The sequence below is a fragment of the Patella vulgata genome, chromosome 5 (genome assembly GCF_932274485.2).
Source record: "Patella vulgata chromosome 5, xgPatVulg1.2, whole genome shotgun sequence".
Lineage (NCBI taxonomy): Eukaryota > Metazoa > Mollusca > Gastropoda > Patellidae > Patella > Patella vulgata.
Window position 1 is genome coordinate 11839303 of NC_065883.2, and position 21770 is coordinate 11861072.

General features: G+C 33.7%; 1 protein-coding gene across 3 annotated transcripts in view; it reads right to left on the reverse strand.

Moving 5' to 3' along the window:
• The window catches only part of LOC126822229 (protein numb), a 76398-nt gene that overhangs the window by 17065 nt on the left and 37563 nt on the right, over positions 1-21770 (reverse strand). For 2 of the 3 annotated variants that reach the window (XM_050550992.2, XM_050550989.2), the window contains exons 3-5: positions 18142-18216; positions 3359-3436; positions 2612-2758 (exon numbers count right to left, since the gene is read on the reverse strand). In XM_050550992.2, coding sequence (XP_050406949.2) covers positions 2612-2758; positions 3359-3436; positions 18142-18216 — 300 coding nt within the window. The remainder of the gene's footprint in view (positions 1-2611; positions 2759-3358; positions 3437-18141; positions 18217-21770) is intronic. The other variant, XM_050550990.2, reaches the window with a different exon arrangement.

The following is a 21770-nucleotide window of genomic DNA, read 5'->3' on the forward strand; positions in this document are numbered from 1 at the left end:
ACATATATCATAAAGAACGTAACATATAATTAGTCATTATCATAGTATATCATATTACACTGTAGCCTGTGATATAATAATACCCAGCTGATGAATCTTAACGTGGTCATTATCAGTCTCCTAACCAGATTATAAATACCACTAAATGGCTTGTGCTAATGTAATTAAAAAAAGAGATGGTTGTTTTTCTCTACAAGGTGAGGTCAAGGGTAAATCAAACAAAATATTATAAAAGATCACAGAAATCTTGTACTAATTACAGAAAGTTTTGTGTGAAACAACCAGTCTTTCCAGTTAATTAAAATCTGAAATGTTTTGATTTCTGTATCATGACTTTAATTCCGAACAGCGATTTCTGTTCACTTGTTCTTTAAGACTATCGTGAAATAACAAGAACACATTCAGCGCTTTTAGGTCTCGGCAGATATACATCAGGTATATGGAGTTTAAATGCTAAATAAAATATTTTTTTGTTTAAGAAAACAAAATTGTTTGTTCTTTCACGATAGCTTTCAGAACACGGAAGATTTTGTGAATGGAAAAAAAGTAACTTTATTTACCAAAATGTCAGAATGTTATTTTGAAAAATTCACAGAATTCAGTTGTCAAGAAAAGTGTTTTCCCGGCAATTCTAATTCAATAATCTACATGCAAATCATAAAAATTGCAAACAAGCAACATTTACAGGGGAAGAGTCTAAATTATCCAACACAAAAACAGAAAGAGAAGTTACTTCCTTTAGAATTCTCTTCTGTAATTATTGGCAGTAATTGGAATCCTATTTTAAAACATTCAGCTTTCCAGCAACTGTGGAAATATAAGAAAACAATTTCAGTACCCCACAAAAACGATTCTATCTCTAAAATGCAAGCTAAATCATTTTCTATTAGATTGTAATCGTTGAAGACAGGATGTAATTCTGATGCACCACGTACAAATGAACATTATCATCCAAATCACAAATTTTTTTTTTAGCCATTTTACTGAAGAAATGTTTTAAAGTAAGACTCCAATTACAGAATCAGGCTGCTATTTTTAAGAATCAATGTGATAGTCTTAAAGGAGATCACCATTTAAAAACCATGATCAGATAAGGAGAAGGGGTTGTAGGATCTCTGAAGATAATTTATTAATACGTTATCAGTTAATGACATTACCAGTCCAAAAAAAAACAAAAGGCATAATTTATTAGTTGATGTTCTAAGTAGGCCCAGAATAACACTATTATATAGCGACAGAAGAAGCACATGTCTTAATAAGTGAACACTTGACAGAACAGATCTGGTCATAAACTCTGATTGAGGGTTTAAACTTGTTGAGATCTAATGATATTGTGTCCTGAACCTCAATAAAAAATCATTTTGTTATAATAGCATTGAATTAATCAAGGGTAAATATCTGATAAACAATGAACAGGTTATTTTTGACTTGTATTTACTAGACATTGACAGGTGGAATGTGCTTGGTTCATTTCTTATAAGGAAAAGCAGAATTCTGTCTTCCAGTATATCAAGTTTAAGAACCGTCATAAAAATAATGTTTTAATGTAATTAGATAACTATTAAAACAAGCGATTTTTGACTATACTTAATTTTCATCAAATAGCATGTAAAATCTGGCCTTGGGTGTCAATTTACAGTCATTTTCGCTAACTAAGATAAAACCATCAATAAATTTAGGGAAAAGTGTTAAAAAATTGCATGAATGTGAAGAAAAGATGAATCAAAGATATCCTTTTTTAAAGATGTGAAAGAAGGGGTTCTATGGAATAAAACAACAAAAAACAGTATTTGGGAAAGGTTCAATCTTTAAAATATCTTAGAAATAGCAGCCTTTAAAAGATAAGACAGATTAATACCCATACTGAAAACCCTACTATCCATTAAATTCAATTGTGTCACACTGGTGTCCAAAAAGTATATAAAGAATCAATTTAGGTTGGTGTGGTGGTGAGGGTGTTGAAAGTTTTTGTTGTAAAAATAAACACATGAAGCTTGAAGATAGTGTTTAAATAAAACTTAAGATGAACTTTTTCTAATTTAATGTATCTTTTTCGCGCAAGTTAAATGACCGATTTTTTAACATGCAACATTCAAATATTATAGAAATAATCAGATCAACTCCATTCTTTACATCGCAAAAATGTACCAAATATAAAAAATTATAATTACAATCATAATTATTTACCCAAACTATTTGTTGAAATTAATAATCATGCTGAATTAAATTGAACTAACAAAAAAAAAACTTCGCTGCTTTATGAAATTTGACGCGTAAATAAAACAAGTAAGGGTAAAATATCAACTATTAAAAATAATAAAAATATTAAAATGCCTGTATAAAAACCAAAAATAGAAAAATTTTCAAAGAAATTTAAAAAAAAAAAAAAAAAAGCAGCAAATACCAGAAAGAAAAGACAAATGATAATGTGAGAACATGAACGGCACAAAATCTAATATCAAGAAAAAGAAATTTCAAAACTTTTAACAGTTACCTCCCTTTTTATTCCATGGTTACGAACTTGGCGTACACAAATTGGATGGTAGAGTCCTCAAATATGGTTGGCGATTGTAAAGCATCAAAACAGAAAAAATATAAAAATCATACTGACACTTACGGTCTCTTTGACGGCCATAAAGCCGTGACACATCCATCGTCTGGTGGTTCCATCTCTACAAATATAGGCAAAGCCCTTCTCGTGGTTACGATCAGGGGCACAGAACGAAACTTTTTCAATTGTTTGGTCAACTATCATACTCTGAAAGAAATATACCAAAATTATCACAAATAATAAATTATATTAGACTGGTTACAGTAGTCCAACATAGGGGCGTAAAGTGATCAAATTTGATTAAGCGCGGAAGCTTGATGAAAATATGAGGATATAGTCATATCTTTGTTAATTTATGTATATTAACTACAACAAAATATTGACGATATAGGTCCATGTAAATGATGTAATTATCACTTTCATAAGTTGTCACAGATTCACAGTATTGTGTACTTTCTTGCAAAATTCTTAATAAGTAACATGAATTCCCATGCATAATACTCAAAGTGTTTTCTGGCCATAACAATTCTGCAAATTCTCTCCCCCCACCCAAAAATAAAAACAACAGGAAATGGCATTTCAGGGACTCTATATTCAAAAATATCTCTAGGGGAGTATGTCCCTGGACCCCCCCCCCCCTCTCATAGAAAGCTTGCACCTTGTCATACTCCACTGTAAGGTTGATTTTACAGCTCTAATCTCTGCTGTGCAAAACTTTCAAATATTTGCCATTAACTTATACAGGCCCAGGAAGTAGAACAGGCTATGTTACTAAATATGAAATATACTTATACATATTTTATTTACCTTACTAATCTCGTCGACCACACGAAGAGCATCACCAGATACATATAATACAGCACGCTGAACTTTACCCTTACATTGCTAAAAAAAAAAAAAAAAAAAAAAATCAAAATAACATTTAGAGTCTAGCAATTTAACTTAAAAATTCTAACAAAAAGCAATTCATATTTTCAATCATAGCTTAGAAATTTCCATAACCTGATTAAAACAAGTTATTTTCAATCAATAATATTCAACTATGATTTCCATCAACAATACTACCACAGACAAATTCAAATTGGCTGTCATTATTTGCTTTGGCTTACTACATTCCATCATAGGATTTCTTTCTTTTTTTTTCACGCACAAGATAATATTCATACAGGAATATTTTCTTCCTATGGAATGTCAGATTATTTTATTTTACAGAAATGTACAGATATCAGTAACTATCACCTTTTTGTTTTTTTTAGATTATCATGCAATTTGTGTTGATGACTGATAGGATGTATGGGGCATGTGTTTGCTTCTCAGATAATTGTTAAGTTCACAAACACAAAGATAATAGTTTTGTCAGTAAGAGATATCATGCACTAGGCAGGCAGAACGCGAGTTCTCTTTATAGAACACCTGTTACCACTTCTCAGATAAATGAAAAGTTCACATAGCTAGTGGTTAATGACAGATGCCATTCACGAGACAGGCAGAATGCAATTCTCTTCATAGAACACTGGATGTCATTTTCAAGATAACTGGGAAGTTTACAAAGAAAACTATTTATGCTGAACTAATTGTACTTAGTGATTGGATAAGATTAAAGGACCTAAGTCCGTAACTCAAAATCCTCCAAAATCTTCGACATCGAAAACACGAATTATTGGTCAATTTAAATCAACATTGATGATGTAAACTTACCGGGAAAAGATGAGCTTCTGATATCCGATATTTAAGATAAAATAATTTTTTTAACATTGGTACACGAATCGTGTACCACAATGCGCTTCAGTCCCAGTTGTATTGAGAGACTCGAGGGACGAGGCTAGACACATTGCACCAAATCAAATGGAGTTATGTAGACTAGAATAACTAGACGCTAGAAATTTGCACTCGATTGAGATTGCTGACTTATTTCGCCGAACATCACTGATTTGAAATTGGAGTAAAAAACTGAAACCATTAAATGTAAATCAGTTTATATACATTCATATTACAGTATTATATGCGTTGCGACCCACTTTTGTGAATTTCTAGGTCCGAAATGTTAGCGATTTAGCTCCTTTAATATTTTCAGTAATATTAAACTAGAACTTGCAGGTAGTATATTATTGGATAAGATTAATATCTCTATTCAAATTAACCTAGTACAGGTAAGTGAGGTATATGACTGGATAAGACTTTAATAGGTTAATTAAAATATCTTTATTCAAATTAACCTAGTAAGTAGTATATGATTGGATGAGATAGATACCTGTATTCAAATTAAACGAGCTACACTATCTAACTGTTTCAAAACATGTATGATATATTTGATAAATGTGTTTTTATGTCATTTTGACAGCAATATGTATGGTAATATATTTTACATAAGAAATGCTCAGTTGAATTACTTGATTTGTAGCTACCTCTGTTAATGAAGACACTGGATAGATAGAATCATTAGAACAGTTCCCTTGTCTTTTTTTTTTATTTATTAAACTGCTGGACAGGAGTAACAGACACTAATGAGCAGCTCCTCTTCTTCATTAGCATGTCATACGTGGTGATGGAGGTGAGTGGGATGGAGAATATAAATCAAGGGAATAGGAACTCTAATTTCCATCTGTAATTGTTTGTTTTCTTTAAAAGGCATTTTTCATCTTATCATTCTTGGTAAAGATAGATAGAAACAGCGTTTAAAAACCAGGCATCTTTCGACTCGAAGGAAACCAGAAAATACATGACAACTCGTCACGTTGAAGCCCGTGATCATCTTTATGAAATCCAAAGATAACAGATGCGTAGGCATTAGACAACTATACCCTTTAAGAAACAATTATGCAAGAGCTAAACTTGCCTAATGCCAATAGTAAATATTTCGCAGAATTCAAGATTAAATGTTCACAATATTCCTCATCACTCAAATAACATTCAGAGACAATAAAAATAAATAATTATTTTTTTATTTAACATTCAGACACCAAAGTAGTTGTAGAAAACTAGAAGGGTGATAAAGAAGGTCCCATGCCCTTTATTTTACCTCCAACGTTATATATATTATCTCCATCATTACCTACTTGCTAAATATATATATATAGAGTCTACGGCTAATGATCTTATATTTTTAAAACAGATGTATACAGATTTCTTACATGGGTCTCGTTTATTCTATAGATTCTGCTCATTTTACAGGAATGAAAAAGTTATATGAGATATCATCCTCAGGGATGACATTAAGCCCCACAAACAAATGAACAGGAAAGGAAAAGAATGGGGATTATAGTCTAGTGCATACAATACTTTGGTAGATGCAAGTTTAACAAGTTGCAAAGGATCCAAAATCGTGCTGCACGCATTGTAACTAAAGCTAGATGAAAATCACACATCAGTCCCGTCTTAAATAACCTTCACTGGCTCCGAGTGCGCAAGAGAATTAACTTGAAAATCTTAACTCTGACATACAAAACATTAAATAAAACAGTATCAAGATATCTTCAGAATCTCTCGACACACTACCAACCCAAAAGGTCAGTGAGATCCGAGAGTAAATTATTGTTAGATGTACCGGTTTATAAGATGAAGAAATTTGATTCAAGAACTTTTCAGTATAATGCATCAATTGTATGGAATTAGCTACCACCTTCCATTTGAAAATGTGAAACATTGTCTATCTTCAAATCAAGTGCAAAAACCTGGCTGTTTAGTCACTATAATTAACCCATGTGAATACTATCATGCGCCTAGACCATCCCCAAGTGGGATGAATTGTTGCTCAATATAAATTCCGTTAATATTATTAATATTTTGGTCTATGGTCTTATAGTCTCACGGACATAAACTTAATGTACAATCAATTGATCAAAGGCAATAACTCCAGAAGTAATTATCGCAAATCATTAAAAATTCAACAACCTTTATCTCTTATAAGTCAAACAGACTTAGAACATGCTTCGAGAACATCCACAAGATTTTCAAATTGATCAAGACTGACAAGAGGAATAATTTGTTGATGACAGACACAACGGCAACTGATTTATAGTCAACACAAGTCAGCCCAACTATGATTTTCAATGAAATATTTTGAGGATGGAGCCCATTTTTTTTTTTAATCTGAAAAATTATTTACTGAATTGATAATCTGATTTTGTTTTCTTAAAGATACATTATGGGAGATAAGATAACGAGATGGCAGTTCTCGCTATAATAGTTAAAAACTAGATAGTGTAAAGGTAATTTGCTGAAAATTTCAGTCAAATTGATCCACCATGAGCCGAGAAATAAGCTCGTGAAATTTTGGCATAGTCTCTGTCATCATTACTAAAATCATTAATATAAACAGCAAGTCTCGATTATCCACTTTTTTTGATTTAATTATCAACGGCCGTTAGCGGCATATAGGAATCTAATCCAGCCAACATCGAAGGCTAGCCTTGACATCGAGAGTTTATTATGGTCTGGATAAGTTAATTAATGTCTAATTGATAATTTAGATAACATTTCAGGCCTAAAGAAAGACTTGTAATAAGCAGATTTTGCTCTTGCATAATGCATGTTTAACTATGTTAAATAATCAATTTGAGTATGTTTTAGTGTGGGTGAATGAAGCCATGTAAAATTTGGGATTTTCAGAAAAATTGACACGAAACACATATTGAATATTTACTGATATATAATGATTCTAACGAAAGATGCGTTTGAAACTCTGCATGATTAAGACGGCTGAAAAAAGTCATTTTACCTGAAAAATCTCTGATTACTTTCTGACACGCCTAGGCTTCTAATGGATTATTTATACAATGCTTCATATCGTTTCATTTATGAAATTTATTAAAACCGAGTATTCCGGTGATAAAACTAATGTATTTTCTATCTTTTTTCATAAAAAGATACAATCTCGTATTTCATGTTTTTTATTCTTATAGTTGCCAAGGCAACCGGACAAGACCTAATTGTACTGGTGAATTTTTAAACATATTTATTATTATTTCGTTAACGACATTTAACTAGTCATTTTGTAGTTAAAAGACTGATGAATAAGGTAGTAATTAAATTTGATCGATCGTAACACAAAAGACTCGATGAAATATGAATATTGTTTATTCAATGATGACTAACGGCATGCTACTAGATATACTCTATCAATCAGAAATAAATTCTACCAATATTACCAGGTAGTCTGGATAAATTATGGGATTTATTTTTGACAAAGTTAATGATCACCCAAATTTTAAAACGCCTGAATGGCATACTATACTGAACCCAGGCAACATATGGAGGTCTTGGCAGAGCACAAATTTATAATATGTAAAAACAATGGAGAGAGAGAGAGCGAGAGAGAGACACACACACACAAACTAGGTCATTTCGGGACTAACATATGGTTTAATTTTATTTCAATAACTTGCTTGCGCAGAGGGGTCTTTAGCAGTGGGAGAAAACCGGAGGACCCAGAGAAACCCACGAGGTTGGACAGGCGACCCTAGTCCTTGTCACGTACAACCGGGGATTCAAAACCATGCCAGTTGACTCAATGACAGACTTTATGATACAGCGCGCACGTGCTAACCATTCAGCCATTCAACCCCCGTAAAAACAATGGCGCACAGTTGCATGCCACCCGTCCTGTACTAAACTCTCCCAGTACAGCAAAACACGCTAGAGTAATGTCCCAGGTTGTATCTGAATTATCAATGAGGACTTGGTTAACAATAGCTTATTTTATTTACCATGGTCTATAGCAAACTGTATATCACATAATGTCAATATTCAAATGACATTAAGACAACAGAAATGACAAACATAAAACTTACTCATGCATAAAGTATAAAATTCTAGAATGGCAAATTCAATTTATTGTATATTTATCGTATAAAGGCTATAGTGAACACCAGTGTATAGATTATTCTGAAAATGTATACAGGACTTGTAAATAAGAGCACACAGAGTTAAGAGATAGAAAGATGGGGTTTAACATCCACCTGTCACAAACTGTCATTACATAGTATTTAAACAATTCGCTTGCGGGTAGGGGTCTTTGGCAGTGAGAGGTAACCAGAGGACCCGGAGAAAACCCATGAGGTTGGACAGGTGACCTACTTCTGGTCACGTATAATAAATGTGAGATTGAAATCATGCCAGTTGACTCAATGACAGATCTAAGGATCTAAAGGACATGCATTAAACCATTCAGCCAACTAATAAGTTTGTTACATGTATATCTTCGTTTACTGTTTATTTACCTGTACGCAATTTATATACTAATGTCCAAAAGAAAGTATACACTGTGCATTTTGTGCTGCATCAACCAAAGTTGTTTTTCCATGGTATACGGTATTTGGGTAGAATGTCAATTTGTTTCACATTTTTATCTTGCTTAGAAATGTTGAGTTTGGACGCAAGAGACAAACTCAGTAATGCTTTATCAAATGTTTTTAATCTTAACAAAACTTAGTCATACTTTTAGTGTGTATACTTTCTTTTGGACATCAGTATATCTACAGGTACATGCTTAGTTGTGCATGGTTTTGTTCTTGTTTTTGTTTTGGTTTTATATTAATAAAGTGGTTATATGCATGTGGTTATATTGAGTTTACCCCCCTGTGTTGACCGTGGATTTGCTACGGCCCGAGAGTAGGACTAGGAGGACGATGAGAGCTTTCTCAGTTTCTGCCTGACCTGATTCTCATTCCACCGTAATAATAATAATATTCGTGAGACACGTACAACAACTTTACAAACAAGTCAAATAATAATATGTGTTTTAATTATCAATATCTAACTGTTGTCATAATTCGTTGTACTCAAATAAAACACAAACAAAATTTTAGTAATTTTTAATCTATCCAGAGAAACAGAGTGGGGCGGGACAATTTTATGCTCGGTCGGGTGGTGTCAAAAAGTTTTTAGATCCCTGTATCATTGATGAAAATTAAGTGAATTTGGTAAAATTTGAATATATAAATGGAAATTTGATTTGCACTGAACCAAATACAAAAGGCAGCAGATGCTCTGAAAATACAACAAGAAGGGTTTAATTTTCATAAAAGACCACGCCCCCCTCCCAAAAGTTTTTTTGCCTCGCTCCGCTCGCCAAATATATTTTAACACCACTCACCAAATCCTGGCCACATCCCTGTGTTTCAGTATGACCCTGCAGGCACATTTTCAAGTGTGTGCGCAGGCACACTCAACTTTTATAGAGCCCTGACCAGACGCTAGAAATTGCTATAGGGTTGAGGCACAGGCCGTATTTCGCTGGACATAACTGATTTGAAATTAAAGCGTCAAAACGGAACCAACTGAATGTAAATCAGTTTATATACAATCAAATTACATTATTATATGCGTTGCGACCCATTTGGGTCAATTTCTAGGTCCCAAATATTAGCGATTTACCTCCTTTAACAGGTTGGTGGTAGAACAAAACGATACCTCTATAAGATGGAAATCAGTGAAAAGATGGCACAGTTACTACTTAAAGGGCAAATTTCCCTTCTAGAAATCTTAACATATTAAGCTTTATCTATCATTAATAGAAAAACAAATCTGATCAACGCTATTCAATACTTTACATGTACTGGTATTTTAACCTTATTCACAGAGATTTAGTTCCTTTCAGCATTTCTCAATTTCTATATCTGATGATGTATAAAATACATCATATTCAATTATAATCCAGTCTGCTAAGTATTCACTAATCAGATTATTCACCTAATTCTTTAGAAATATTCAGTCGTGACAAGATAAATGAGAAGAGACGAGATACGTGTTAACTGAGATATTTCTGCCCTATATCCAGCTTCAAGTATCAATCATAATCTGATCGATTGTCACGTCAAAAACTTTTTGATCAAATGATTTGTCCGAACTGTTCGCATATAAATTAATACATTCAACGCCCATAGAATTTTTTTTTTTTTACATATGGAATAAGTTATTTAATATTCTACTGAAAAATAAGTTCGCATTAATACAAAGAATATATTAACTGAATTTACTCAATTTGATCGCCTGTCTTCATCATAAATATCAAATCAAATAATTTTTCTGAACTGTACGCATATAAATTATAAATCAACGACCATGCAAACTGCACTTTCACATAACTTGATAAAGAAAAGATTATTCAATATACCACTGACATACTTGTTCGCAAAGATTTGAAGAATATATTAACTCAGTTTATTCAATTTAACCGTCTCTCTTCAAATTCACCCTTTATATTACAAATAAACCACCAAACTAGATCATTTCGGGACTAACATATGGTTCAGTTATATTTCAATGATTAAAGCACATACATTAGACTAACATATGGTTCAATTATATTTCAATACTTATAGCACAAACATTAGACTAACATATGGTTCAATTACATTCCAATGATTATAGCACAAACATTAGACTAACATATGGTTCAATTACATTCCAATGATTATAGCACACATATTAGACTATTCAGACAGACATCCCCACTGTTTAATTTTAAAGTAATTTGAGATAATAAAATATGTAATCTAGAGGAAACTACCTCTGACAGCAGATTTCCACCTGCTCAACTTTCAACTGCCATGGGATCTTTTATATCCACAACTCATCAATTATTCATTGCATAGTGTTGTATATCAAAAGCGCAATAAATAATCGTTACTAGGACATGTTAAAATCGATTTTCTAGAAAAAGATGTGTATTCAGTCTGTGTTTAGTTGAATATTATTGTTTTTCCATGTTTGTCGTGGCTAAGTGGGTAAGACGCTGGTTCGGTAGCCTGAATGTCGAGTGTGTAATCCCTGCATTGGCGAGAAAGTTCTTCAGGATTTTCTGAAGTGGTTTCCCTTGTCAGTGGTGCAGGATGGAGAGTCTGACAAGGACAACTGTCTAGTCGTTCAGATGGGACGAAAAACCAAGGTCCCATGTATATATTTATTATCACATTTGCATGGACATAAAAGATCCCTTGCCAGTTGGAATTCGATATAAGAGTAGGCCATAGTGCCGCTGCCCGGGCAAAATTTCCCTCATAGTCATAGCACACTTTATGGCGTGTGCCCATCTTGATTAGCTCAGTCGCAGCAAACAAGAACAGTAGGACGTTAAATCCCATTTCATTTCATTTCCATGTTTGTCAATAGATACAAGTCAGGATATAATCATTTACCCCAGACTAAGAAAATAAATTGAACAGAATAGAAGTCTAATGTCTTTTATCACCCAATAATACATTCTACAGTAGATATCACTTGTATGATAAATTTCATAATCTACTGCAATATCTCCTTAGGAGATATCGCTTTACATGAATTTGATTGGTTAGTTAAAAGGGGACTACTTTATTTCATTTTCAAAGAACAGTTCATTTTTTTTATTAAAAGGAACTTCTTTTTTATTAAAAGTAACTTCTTTTTTATTAAAAAATAACTATTTCTATTTAATAGATGTTTTATTTAAAAGACTCGTAGGAGATTCTCTGTATCTACTTGAAGCATGGAGAATGAATTGAATAGAATAGATTTTAACCTCTTGAAGCTACAGAAATGAATTGAACAGAATTGGAGTTTAATGGCTTATAAATCTACTGGACGCTATGAAAATAAAAATGTTACTTCGGTCAAGATCAAAAAATCTTAAATAATATTAGATATATTCTTAATTCTACAAATCTATAATTTTATCATAGGACTTAAAAAAAAACCCAAACCAAAGCACATCTAGGAATGCGATTATGCAGAATCCAGATGAATGGTTTACTTGAAATTCTATGATCTAATGGTATCAGGAATATTATTACAAATATTTGCGATTCTAAAAATCAATAAGTATCTCAACGTAAGGAAAAAAACAAACCCCCGTCTAAGAATACAATTCGTTGGTGAAGTGTATCTAAGAATTTCTAAAGATTAAGAAATAGAACCTTTTGCATTTCAAAATTTCCACAAATCAAGATACAATATTTGGACACATGATACCCAGAACAGTTCTAATTGGTGTAGAGATACACAGCTTAGAAAGAAATGTGCATTTTAATTGGGAGATTTTAAAAATGCAAAAAAGAGTATTTGGCTAATTTAACGAGATACACCCTTTTGACACTTGAAATTAGTTTGATAAACAAAAAAGCCTGCCATGTAAAAATGACCAATCGGACAAATATGTAAGTTTTAATAGTCACTTTCTGTAAGTAGATATATCCTTATCACTTGATATTAAATAACTAATTAACTGTTAAAAATCTAATCTAAAGTGGATACATGTGGCCACACTTTAACTTGTTTCAAGTAGAAGGAATCATTGAATAAAATGGGTTTTAGCGTCAAACCGGGCTAAAGAAAACTTTAACTTGTTTCAAGTAGAAGAAACCAATGAATAAAATGGGTTTTAATGTTGTACCCGGGCTAAAGAAAATGAGTACCCTCCATGCAGTGTGCTATGAGAGAAATTTTGTGAGGACGGCAGTGCTACAGCCTACTCTTAATTTGTTTTGCTCCTACTGGGCTAATGAAGAAGGGCATGCGCCATACAGTGTGCTATGAGGAAAATTTTGCCCGTGTAGCGGCACTACGGCCTACTCTTATTCAAATTCCAACTGTCAAGGGATCTTTTAAGTGTATGCCAATGTATACATGGGTCCTTGTTTTTTCATTCCATCCGAAGGACTAGACAGCTGTCCTTATCAGGCCTTCGTTCTGCACCACTGACAAGGGGAAATCACACCAGAGAATTCCAATGAACTTTCTTGGCCAATGCCAATTGATCAGATCTTTAACAATGTTGTAGTTTGCAAAGATTAAAATTCTCTTAGATACTTTATTTGAATTCTCATTAATAATAGCTCTCATAATACTGGTTTTAATTGTGGTTTGCTTCTTGTCTTAAAGTCACTTGGAAAATATTATATGTTGAAATATAAATAAATGAATTAAAATGTGAATTGTCTTGCTAGTGTCTTAATGAAAATATATACAGAAAATTTATTTTGGTTTTCAGGAATTTTTCTAATTAGCTTCTAACTGATTGTATGATAAGTAAAATTTTTAATTTTATGTGACAGAAATAAAATTGGAGTATTTTTGGCAACCACCTCAAAATGTAAACAGTATTGATGTATACATTAACTTTAAAAAAGATAAAATGGCTTTCATACTGACATTGTTATAAACAAATTTTTTTAAAGGCGTCTCTACTTTTCAAATATTCCAATTGGAATTAACTACCCGATAAATACTTTCAAGAGAATGTATCTTTAACAAATTTTGGGAACGACTTTCAATTCAAGTTATATAATCTTCTGTTTGATAACACTTGACTGGTTTGTTCAAATAACTTTGATCAATGTTTGATCCAGGTGACCCTCAGTTTACATGTTACAGACATGTAGTTTAAACTGAATACACATTGTTTAGCCATGTGTTTAATGAAAAGTAAATGTTTATGTTGATTTATGGTGGTTCTATATAATATTGTTTACAAGACTTGTCGTATTTAATGTAATCAACACCCACCTGTTGCTGGGGCTTTCTTCAAACTTTAGTAAACGCTACAATCTGATTAAAATACAGATCTATATTTCGTTTCGGGGTTTGGTTTTTTTTTAATACTTTCTATGACCTCTACTACATGAAGATCTGACTAGTTATAGTGGGAGGTTGTGTCAGGGGATATACGATCTGCTTTTGATGACATCAGACATTTGATTAACCGATCAGCGTTGATATTTCTAGTAGGATACCCCCAGTTCTGTGCATCACAAGCCAAGTACTCGCTGCACCAGACGATTTCATAGGCTAATCCCTTAAATAAACCAGAACGCGGGTTATACAACAACTCTTCCATATCCTAGTGTAGTGAAGACAAGTAAAACCTAATTTTGAACTATAAAAAACAAAACGAAATAGGATCTGTGTTTTAATCTGTGTTTCTGAGTTCATTAATTAGATGAGGATATCATTAATTTGCTAATTTTCAATTTTCGAGTAGGTTGCAATGATTTGAACAATATTAAAAATATTTTTTGAGGTCTACTCATGTAAACTTCAAATGACTGGCTGCGATCTGTTGCAAAAAATGAATGATGTTAAAGGCTCAATACCACTCTTGTTGTAACTGAATAATATGTCCCAATCTTTATTCTGGTCAACAAATTGTACTATTTTAGAATATTTCAATTAATTGATGATACAAATTTCATCTTAACACACCTTATTTAAAAAAATTTGAAAAATTCAACATAATGGTTTGAAACGTCTAACGTAAACCTTTTCAAATGAAACTTTGATTTAGAAATATTTTCGAACCCTCTCGACAAGTAAAATAGGATGTAATGGATAATTTACACAACAGGTAGGACACTTAAACATCTAGTACTTAGATAGAGATATTATTTATTTTCTGGAGCTTTCAAGCCAGCAAGTGTGTTATTGTCCCTTTGAGGACAGGGATATTGAAATGCTCTCTCTGTACGTCCTGGTTTTGTATCTGGATCATGTCTCAAGCACCATAAGAGAAAGAGAAAGAGAGAGAGAGAGAGAGAGAGAGGGAGAGGGAGGGAGAGAGTTTAAACGTTCACTCAACACAAACTAGGTCATTTCGGGACTAACACATGGTTCAATTTTATTTCAATAATTCGATTGCACGTAGGGGTCTTTAGCAGTGGGAGGAAAACAGAGGAAATGGAGAAAACCCACAAGGTTAGACAGGCAACTCTACTCCTTGTCATGTAGAAGCCGGGAATAAAACCACGCCAGTTGACTCAATGACAGACCTTATGATAATACAACCTGCACCCACTAACCATTTGGCCATCCAATCCCCCAAGATAACATCAAGTCTAGTTGTAAAGGATTTAGAATTGTTTATTGCTCTGTTCTAGAGTACCAATAAATCAAGATATCTAACTTATAAAGTAGATGGGTCAGACAGTTGGAATGTGTATCTAATTGTATTGGCTCTGCTATTGGTTACTATATTGTTTGTTTTGTTCTTGTTTTGTTGTACAGTTGCCAGAGCTATACAAATATTTACAGAGAGAGAGAGAGAGAGAGAGAGAGAGAGAGAGAGAGAGGTAACTTCGGGACTAACATAAGGTACATTTTTATTTCAATAGTTCACTTGCTTATGGGCATCATTAGCAGGGGGAGGAAACTAGACTACCGGATAAAACCAACAAGTTTAGGCTGCTCGACAACCATAATACTTGTCAGTACATGTGTGGGTTCAAAACCACGCCACCCGACTCAATCTAAAGCGCCTACGTTAGACCACTTAACACCCACCCACTCTCAATTGTATACAAGATCTATATTATAGATCTACCAGGTGTAGTAGTGTCTACTATTTGTCGATGGTCAGATGAGATCCAATCTACATAATAACACTAGTAGAATCTATATCAACAGTGGTCAGCTACCATAATTAAATCAGATCAATTAACAAGTTGATAGATGGTGGTTATAACTAAATTATATCAAAGGTCACTCATAAGACCGTACTAGCCCCTGGAGAAATTAAATGGTTATTTTAGGAAATCTTGAATTATATCATCGGTAATCATATAGGGTGTGAAGTAGCTAGGCACCGCTCAAACGATTAATGAAAGAGATTAAATTTGATCTTCAATATATATATATAGTTTATTGTTTTCCATCAATTTTTGTTTTGAAATATTAAGCGACAGTCAACTTGCTTACTATTTTTAGTTCTATTTATGGCTTACTGTGTTAATATAATTTGTTTCTATGAAAGACCAAAATCATAAAAACAAATGAACTCCTAAAATCCAATGAAATCAATAATTTTAAGTCCTTTTTTTTTTTTTTTTTTTTTTTTTAAGGAAAAGGATTTGGAAGCTGGTCTAACTGTCCAAATCAGACTGATCTCGAAATGAAAACACTCCAACAAGGGAGAGAATCCATGCAAACGGGATAATTTCCTAAACAATGTATTATTCTAAGGTATCTCATGATTGACTGTGTGTTGCGCATAGGCGTCTTAAGCAGTGGGAGGAAACCCGAGGACCCGGAGAAAACCCAGGAGGTTGCACAGGCAATCCTATTCCTTGTCCTGTAGAAGCCAAAAATCTAAACCATACCACTTGACTCAATGACAGACCTGATGATCAAACAAGCACTCGTTAAACCATTCAGCCACCCAACCCTAAACTCTCCAACAGTTCAGAACTGTTCAATTTATAGAAATAAGGCAAGATGCCAAGTCCAAAACAAAGACATTTTGCGAGTAATCAATAAGATTCAAAATGTTACAAGTGTTTAAAAAATACATGAAGATATATTACACCATAAACTTTCCCTTCTCAAGTACGATGTGTCACGGTGGCTAAGTGGGTAAGACGCTGGCTCACTAGCCAGGAGGTCGGGTGTTCGATCCCTGCTTTGGTTGAGAAAGTTCACCCAGATTTTCTGGTGTGGTTCCCCCTTGTCAGTGATGCAGGACGAAAGGCCTTACCGGGACAGCTGTCTAGTCATTTGGATGGGATGAAAAACCGAGGTCCTGCGTAAAAGATCCCTTGACAGTTGGAATTCGATGCAAGAGTTGGCCATAGTGCCACTGTCCGACAAAATTTCCCTCATAGCACACTGTATGGCGTATGCCCGTCTTCATAAGCCCAGTTCGGAGCAGAACAGTAGGACGTTCCTGTCTTCATTAGCCCAGTTTCACTTTCACTTTCTACACAATATGTAATACAATAGCTTGTGGTAATCAGTAAAAGAAATAGAAATTCCTAGCATCTTACAGTAATCAGATAGAAATGGTTGAATAAAAACAAATCTGATACTGTATTCATTCAAAGAATTACAATCTAATTTGTTTCAGTTTCTAACCTAATTAGAGTCTGGATCTGAAACACTCTAACAACAGAGTGATGGAATATAATCAACGTTCATCACCTTATAGATTTATAAAATGTAGCCAGCAATATGTTGACTTGTTGCTATTTTTGTTAACTTTGGGTAACCATGGTATATTTGCGTCCAATGACCAGAGTTTTGATCAAAGAAAAAGAATGGATTTTATTGTCTAATTAGCACAATACTTCGGTATTTAGAAACAAACATACGTTGTTTTTTATTTTTTTATTTTTCAAGGGCCATGTGTGCAATGTCAGAAAGGAGAATTTTGCCCAGACAGCATGATCTATGTGGTTATTTACGGCATGTTTGATTGACTACGGATGCTAGCGATATAAATCTATGTTGATGTAAAATAACATGTAATGTCATAATCATATGTTAACTAATATATTATTAAGTGCAGGGAGACTGCACCACACATAATTTACACAAAACGAATCTACGGACAAGACACAATATGTATAAATCACAAACAAACGTACAAATCAAAATAAGTGAATGGATCCGAGAGCTAGCCATAAGCGTCCAATGTGCTGTTCAGTCCCGGCCTGTAGTGGTACAGACTTTACTCAAAATTGAAAACAAATAATCAGGAATACAACCCAGAGAAAACAATTGTGTGATACCAGTACGAGTCTGCTATATGCCACATTCAACCCTCTCCTGAATACAAAATTCTTTTTGAGTGGCACTGAAATAGATCACTATTAGCCAGCTCGCCCTGGCTGTAGTGTAATTTTACTTACGTTTTTTAGGGCTTTTACTGCCTCTTCACAGACCTGCATACCACGGGAATCAAAAACCTCAATACATCCTAGATACTGAAAAACAAGACAAAAAATAATTCATAAATAAGCCTCGTCAATTTCATGAACAAACTTTCAGAGGGTAGTTTATTGAGTCAAGTGTACTAGAAATAATTGTTCTGGAGCAGAGAAAGAGAGAAAGAGAGAGAGAGAGAGAGAGAGAGAGAGAGGAAAGTTTAATGTCCACTCCACACAAACTAGGTCATTTCGGGACTAACATATGGTTCAATTTTTATTTCAATAATGTGAAATATCGGTAATGATTATAACAGTAAACGCTAGAGTTTACCCAGTTACTGGAGCTCGCAGGTGTAACTGGGACACATATGGTACTTATGTGTTTCACAATGTGCTGTAGAAGGGTGCGCCTGAACCGTGCGGTTTTAATTTTTTATAGGAACACCTCTGACAAACTCACCCTGCGCTTTATCTATGCATGCGCCTAATACACCGAAGAATATGGCACATGGCTCAAATTTCAAACAATATATCAATGCATGCCACTGAAAACGTTAATTTCTCTTTTCAAAAATGCAAATTATTGTCTAGCACATTCACATTTACATATGGAAAAAAGATTTAATATTGGATGGTACTGAACTATTATGTGAAGGGGGGTGGGGGTGTTTAAATTTAAAGTATAAGAACAGGAGCTTAATACAAGATCCCATCCCACATATTCAGTACACTTTTCTAACTGAAACTGATTATTCACTTTAAAAGATTTTTTTTTACACCAAGACATTTGTAAATGTTTGCCCCAATTCAGCTAATTTAATTTAATTTGACTAATCTAAGGTTGGTGATCTTTCATACCAGAAAAGAAAAAACATGTTCTCATTAAAATTACATTATACTGGGTGTCAGACTTGTAATGACGCCATTTTTCTTGTCAGCAACAGGATGATGCGATATTGGTGAATCAATATCACAGCTCCACGTTATTACAATAAAATATAAGCTTACAGCGACGTGGTTATGAATACTTAACGAGTAATACCAACACGAACAAGCTCACGGAACCATCGAAGGTTGTAAAACGGCCATCAATATTAATGTTGCTGGGTGCAGTTATACAACAAAATCACACATCAAACGAGTCATCATATTACACACAACCTGATACCAATTTACATTTCATTAATCTTCTGACAGAGAGGATTCACACTCCACTCAAGTGTACATCATTTTTTACCTGAGAGGAATTTCGCTTGAATTAAAATAGGTGACAATATTATGACTAAGCTTATACATTTGATTTGATTAGTTTCTCCAGTAGATCTTATCATTCCACTTACAAATTCAAAACCAGATAAAAAAAATTTTTTTTACGGAGGCTCAAAGCTCTGACTTTTTCTGATGACAATTTGGGTTAAGTCATTTTTGGATATTTTTTTGTGATTCTCTATTTCGTTACTTACTACATCTATCGAAAATATAAATCAGGAGTGACACTGACACCTGTGACCTAATCAAAATAACTTTTTTACAAGAGAGGAATTTTGCTTTAATTAGTATAATTTTTGTTTATTCAAGCAGAACTCATCTTTCAAGTTTGTTTCTGTGTAACATATTTTTTCTTTCAATTTTTTCTCTTGCCCTAATACACAAATTGATTTTCTTTTGTAAATTTGTTTTACTACAAACTGAAAGATCTAGAATGTTATGGTGAAATCATTTGTGATACCCAGGGAGACGGGAGGTAGACAACAAATGAAATGAAATGAAATGAAATGGGGTTTAACGTCCTACTGTTCTGCTCCTATACTAGGCTAATGAAGACGGGCATACGCCATACAGTGTGCTATGAGGGAAACTTTGCCCGGGCAGCGGCACCATCGCCTACTCTTATATCGAATTCCAACTGCCAAGGGATCTTTTACCTGCATTCAAATGTATACACGGGACCTCGGTTTTTCGTTTCATCCGAAGGACTAGACAGCTGTCCTTGTCAGGCCCTCTGTCCTGCATCACTGACAAGGGGGAAGAACGCCGGGAAATCAGGATGAACTTTCTCGGCCAATGCAGGGATCGAACACCCGACCTCCAGGCTAGCGATCTAGCGTCTTACCCACTTAGCCACGTGATCCCCAGGTAGACAACAATGAGGTACACTATGGGCATCTATTCTGAAACTATTGGTCCCTAACATAAATCTACATGTATTGTCATTATACCAACTAAGAAACTAAATAAAATTTGTTCTAGTCACCAATACTATGGTTGAGTGAAAGAGAACTTTGGGGTATAGGTATTTATATTTATTAAGAAACTATATTGTGGTCTTTAAGACAATGTACTGTTATTATATCAACAAAGAAACTAATGAAATTTAAGGAGTGTCAGCGAGGGGGATGGGAGCAAGGATATCATTTCAGAAACTATTGGTTCCTAACATAAATCTAAATATGTACTGCTATTATACCAACTAAGAAACTAATGAAATTTGGTTAGTCGCAGTCTGACGGATAGTTTCTCTCGACACCATTAAATTACATTAACACAGAAGCATAAAACTAGAGTTTAGTACCAAACCAATATATAATAAACCATTAGTACTTGCTGGTTGATTAGCTACTACCATCAGAAGATGTTCTTTTCTTCTGTTAAACTATTTACTTCTACTAGCTGAAAATATGGCTGATTGCTTCTGGTGGTTCTCAATCATTCGTGTGAGATATTTGGTAGAAATGGAGATTTTTATTGACAAGTGAAGTAACCTATTATTGAATAGTCTGGAGTATATATATATGTACACAATGAAGCCGTCCTAAGATATATTGGTTAAATTCAGCGTGAAAGCTCTTAAGAATCTAAAGCTCTATATGTATGAGTGGTGACCATTGTTTTCATTACACACTACATTTTCGTCTGGATAGAACATGTCTACAGGCCAAATATTGGGAAATGTATCAGATAGTCAGTGGAGTAAAAAAAAATAAAAATAAATAAATCTATGTCTACAGGCCACACCTTAAAGACTATCCATGATATTTAGCCTTATAGAATTCATTGTAAACCACGACATCGTGAAAGTTGAATCTTTAAGGGGGGAAGCTATCCGAAAATCTTTATTCTGAACTGTTAAAGCTATTGAATTGAAAATAGTACAAGTAGTTGGAAATGTAATAAAGAAGGGAAAACTAAAATTGAAACAAAAGTTGTTGCCAGGGTAACTCATTTTGGGGGGAAAAAATAATGGAAAGTGTAGGTACACTATTAAGATATTTTCACCAAATCTAAGAACAAATTTTTCGGGTAGCCTCACCCCTTAATAGTATCAGTCCAAATATTGTTCAATTCCATTCAGTATTTACTGTACAAAGATATGACAGATTGAAAATTCCATCAATTTATGCTGCTCAGTAAGTGACAAGACCTCCTGTTGATGTGCCTGTTTTAAATAGCGTTTGTATTTTTATTAAGTTTACTTAATTAAAAAATCAATCCGAGTGTGGATTAAGCTGTGAGAAATTTCATACTTTCCAAAAAATGCTAAACATATATCGTTTATAATACTTAAAGAAAGGTCACTCCTACCCCGCCCCCCAAGAACTTCAACAGTATTA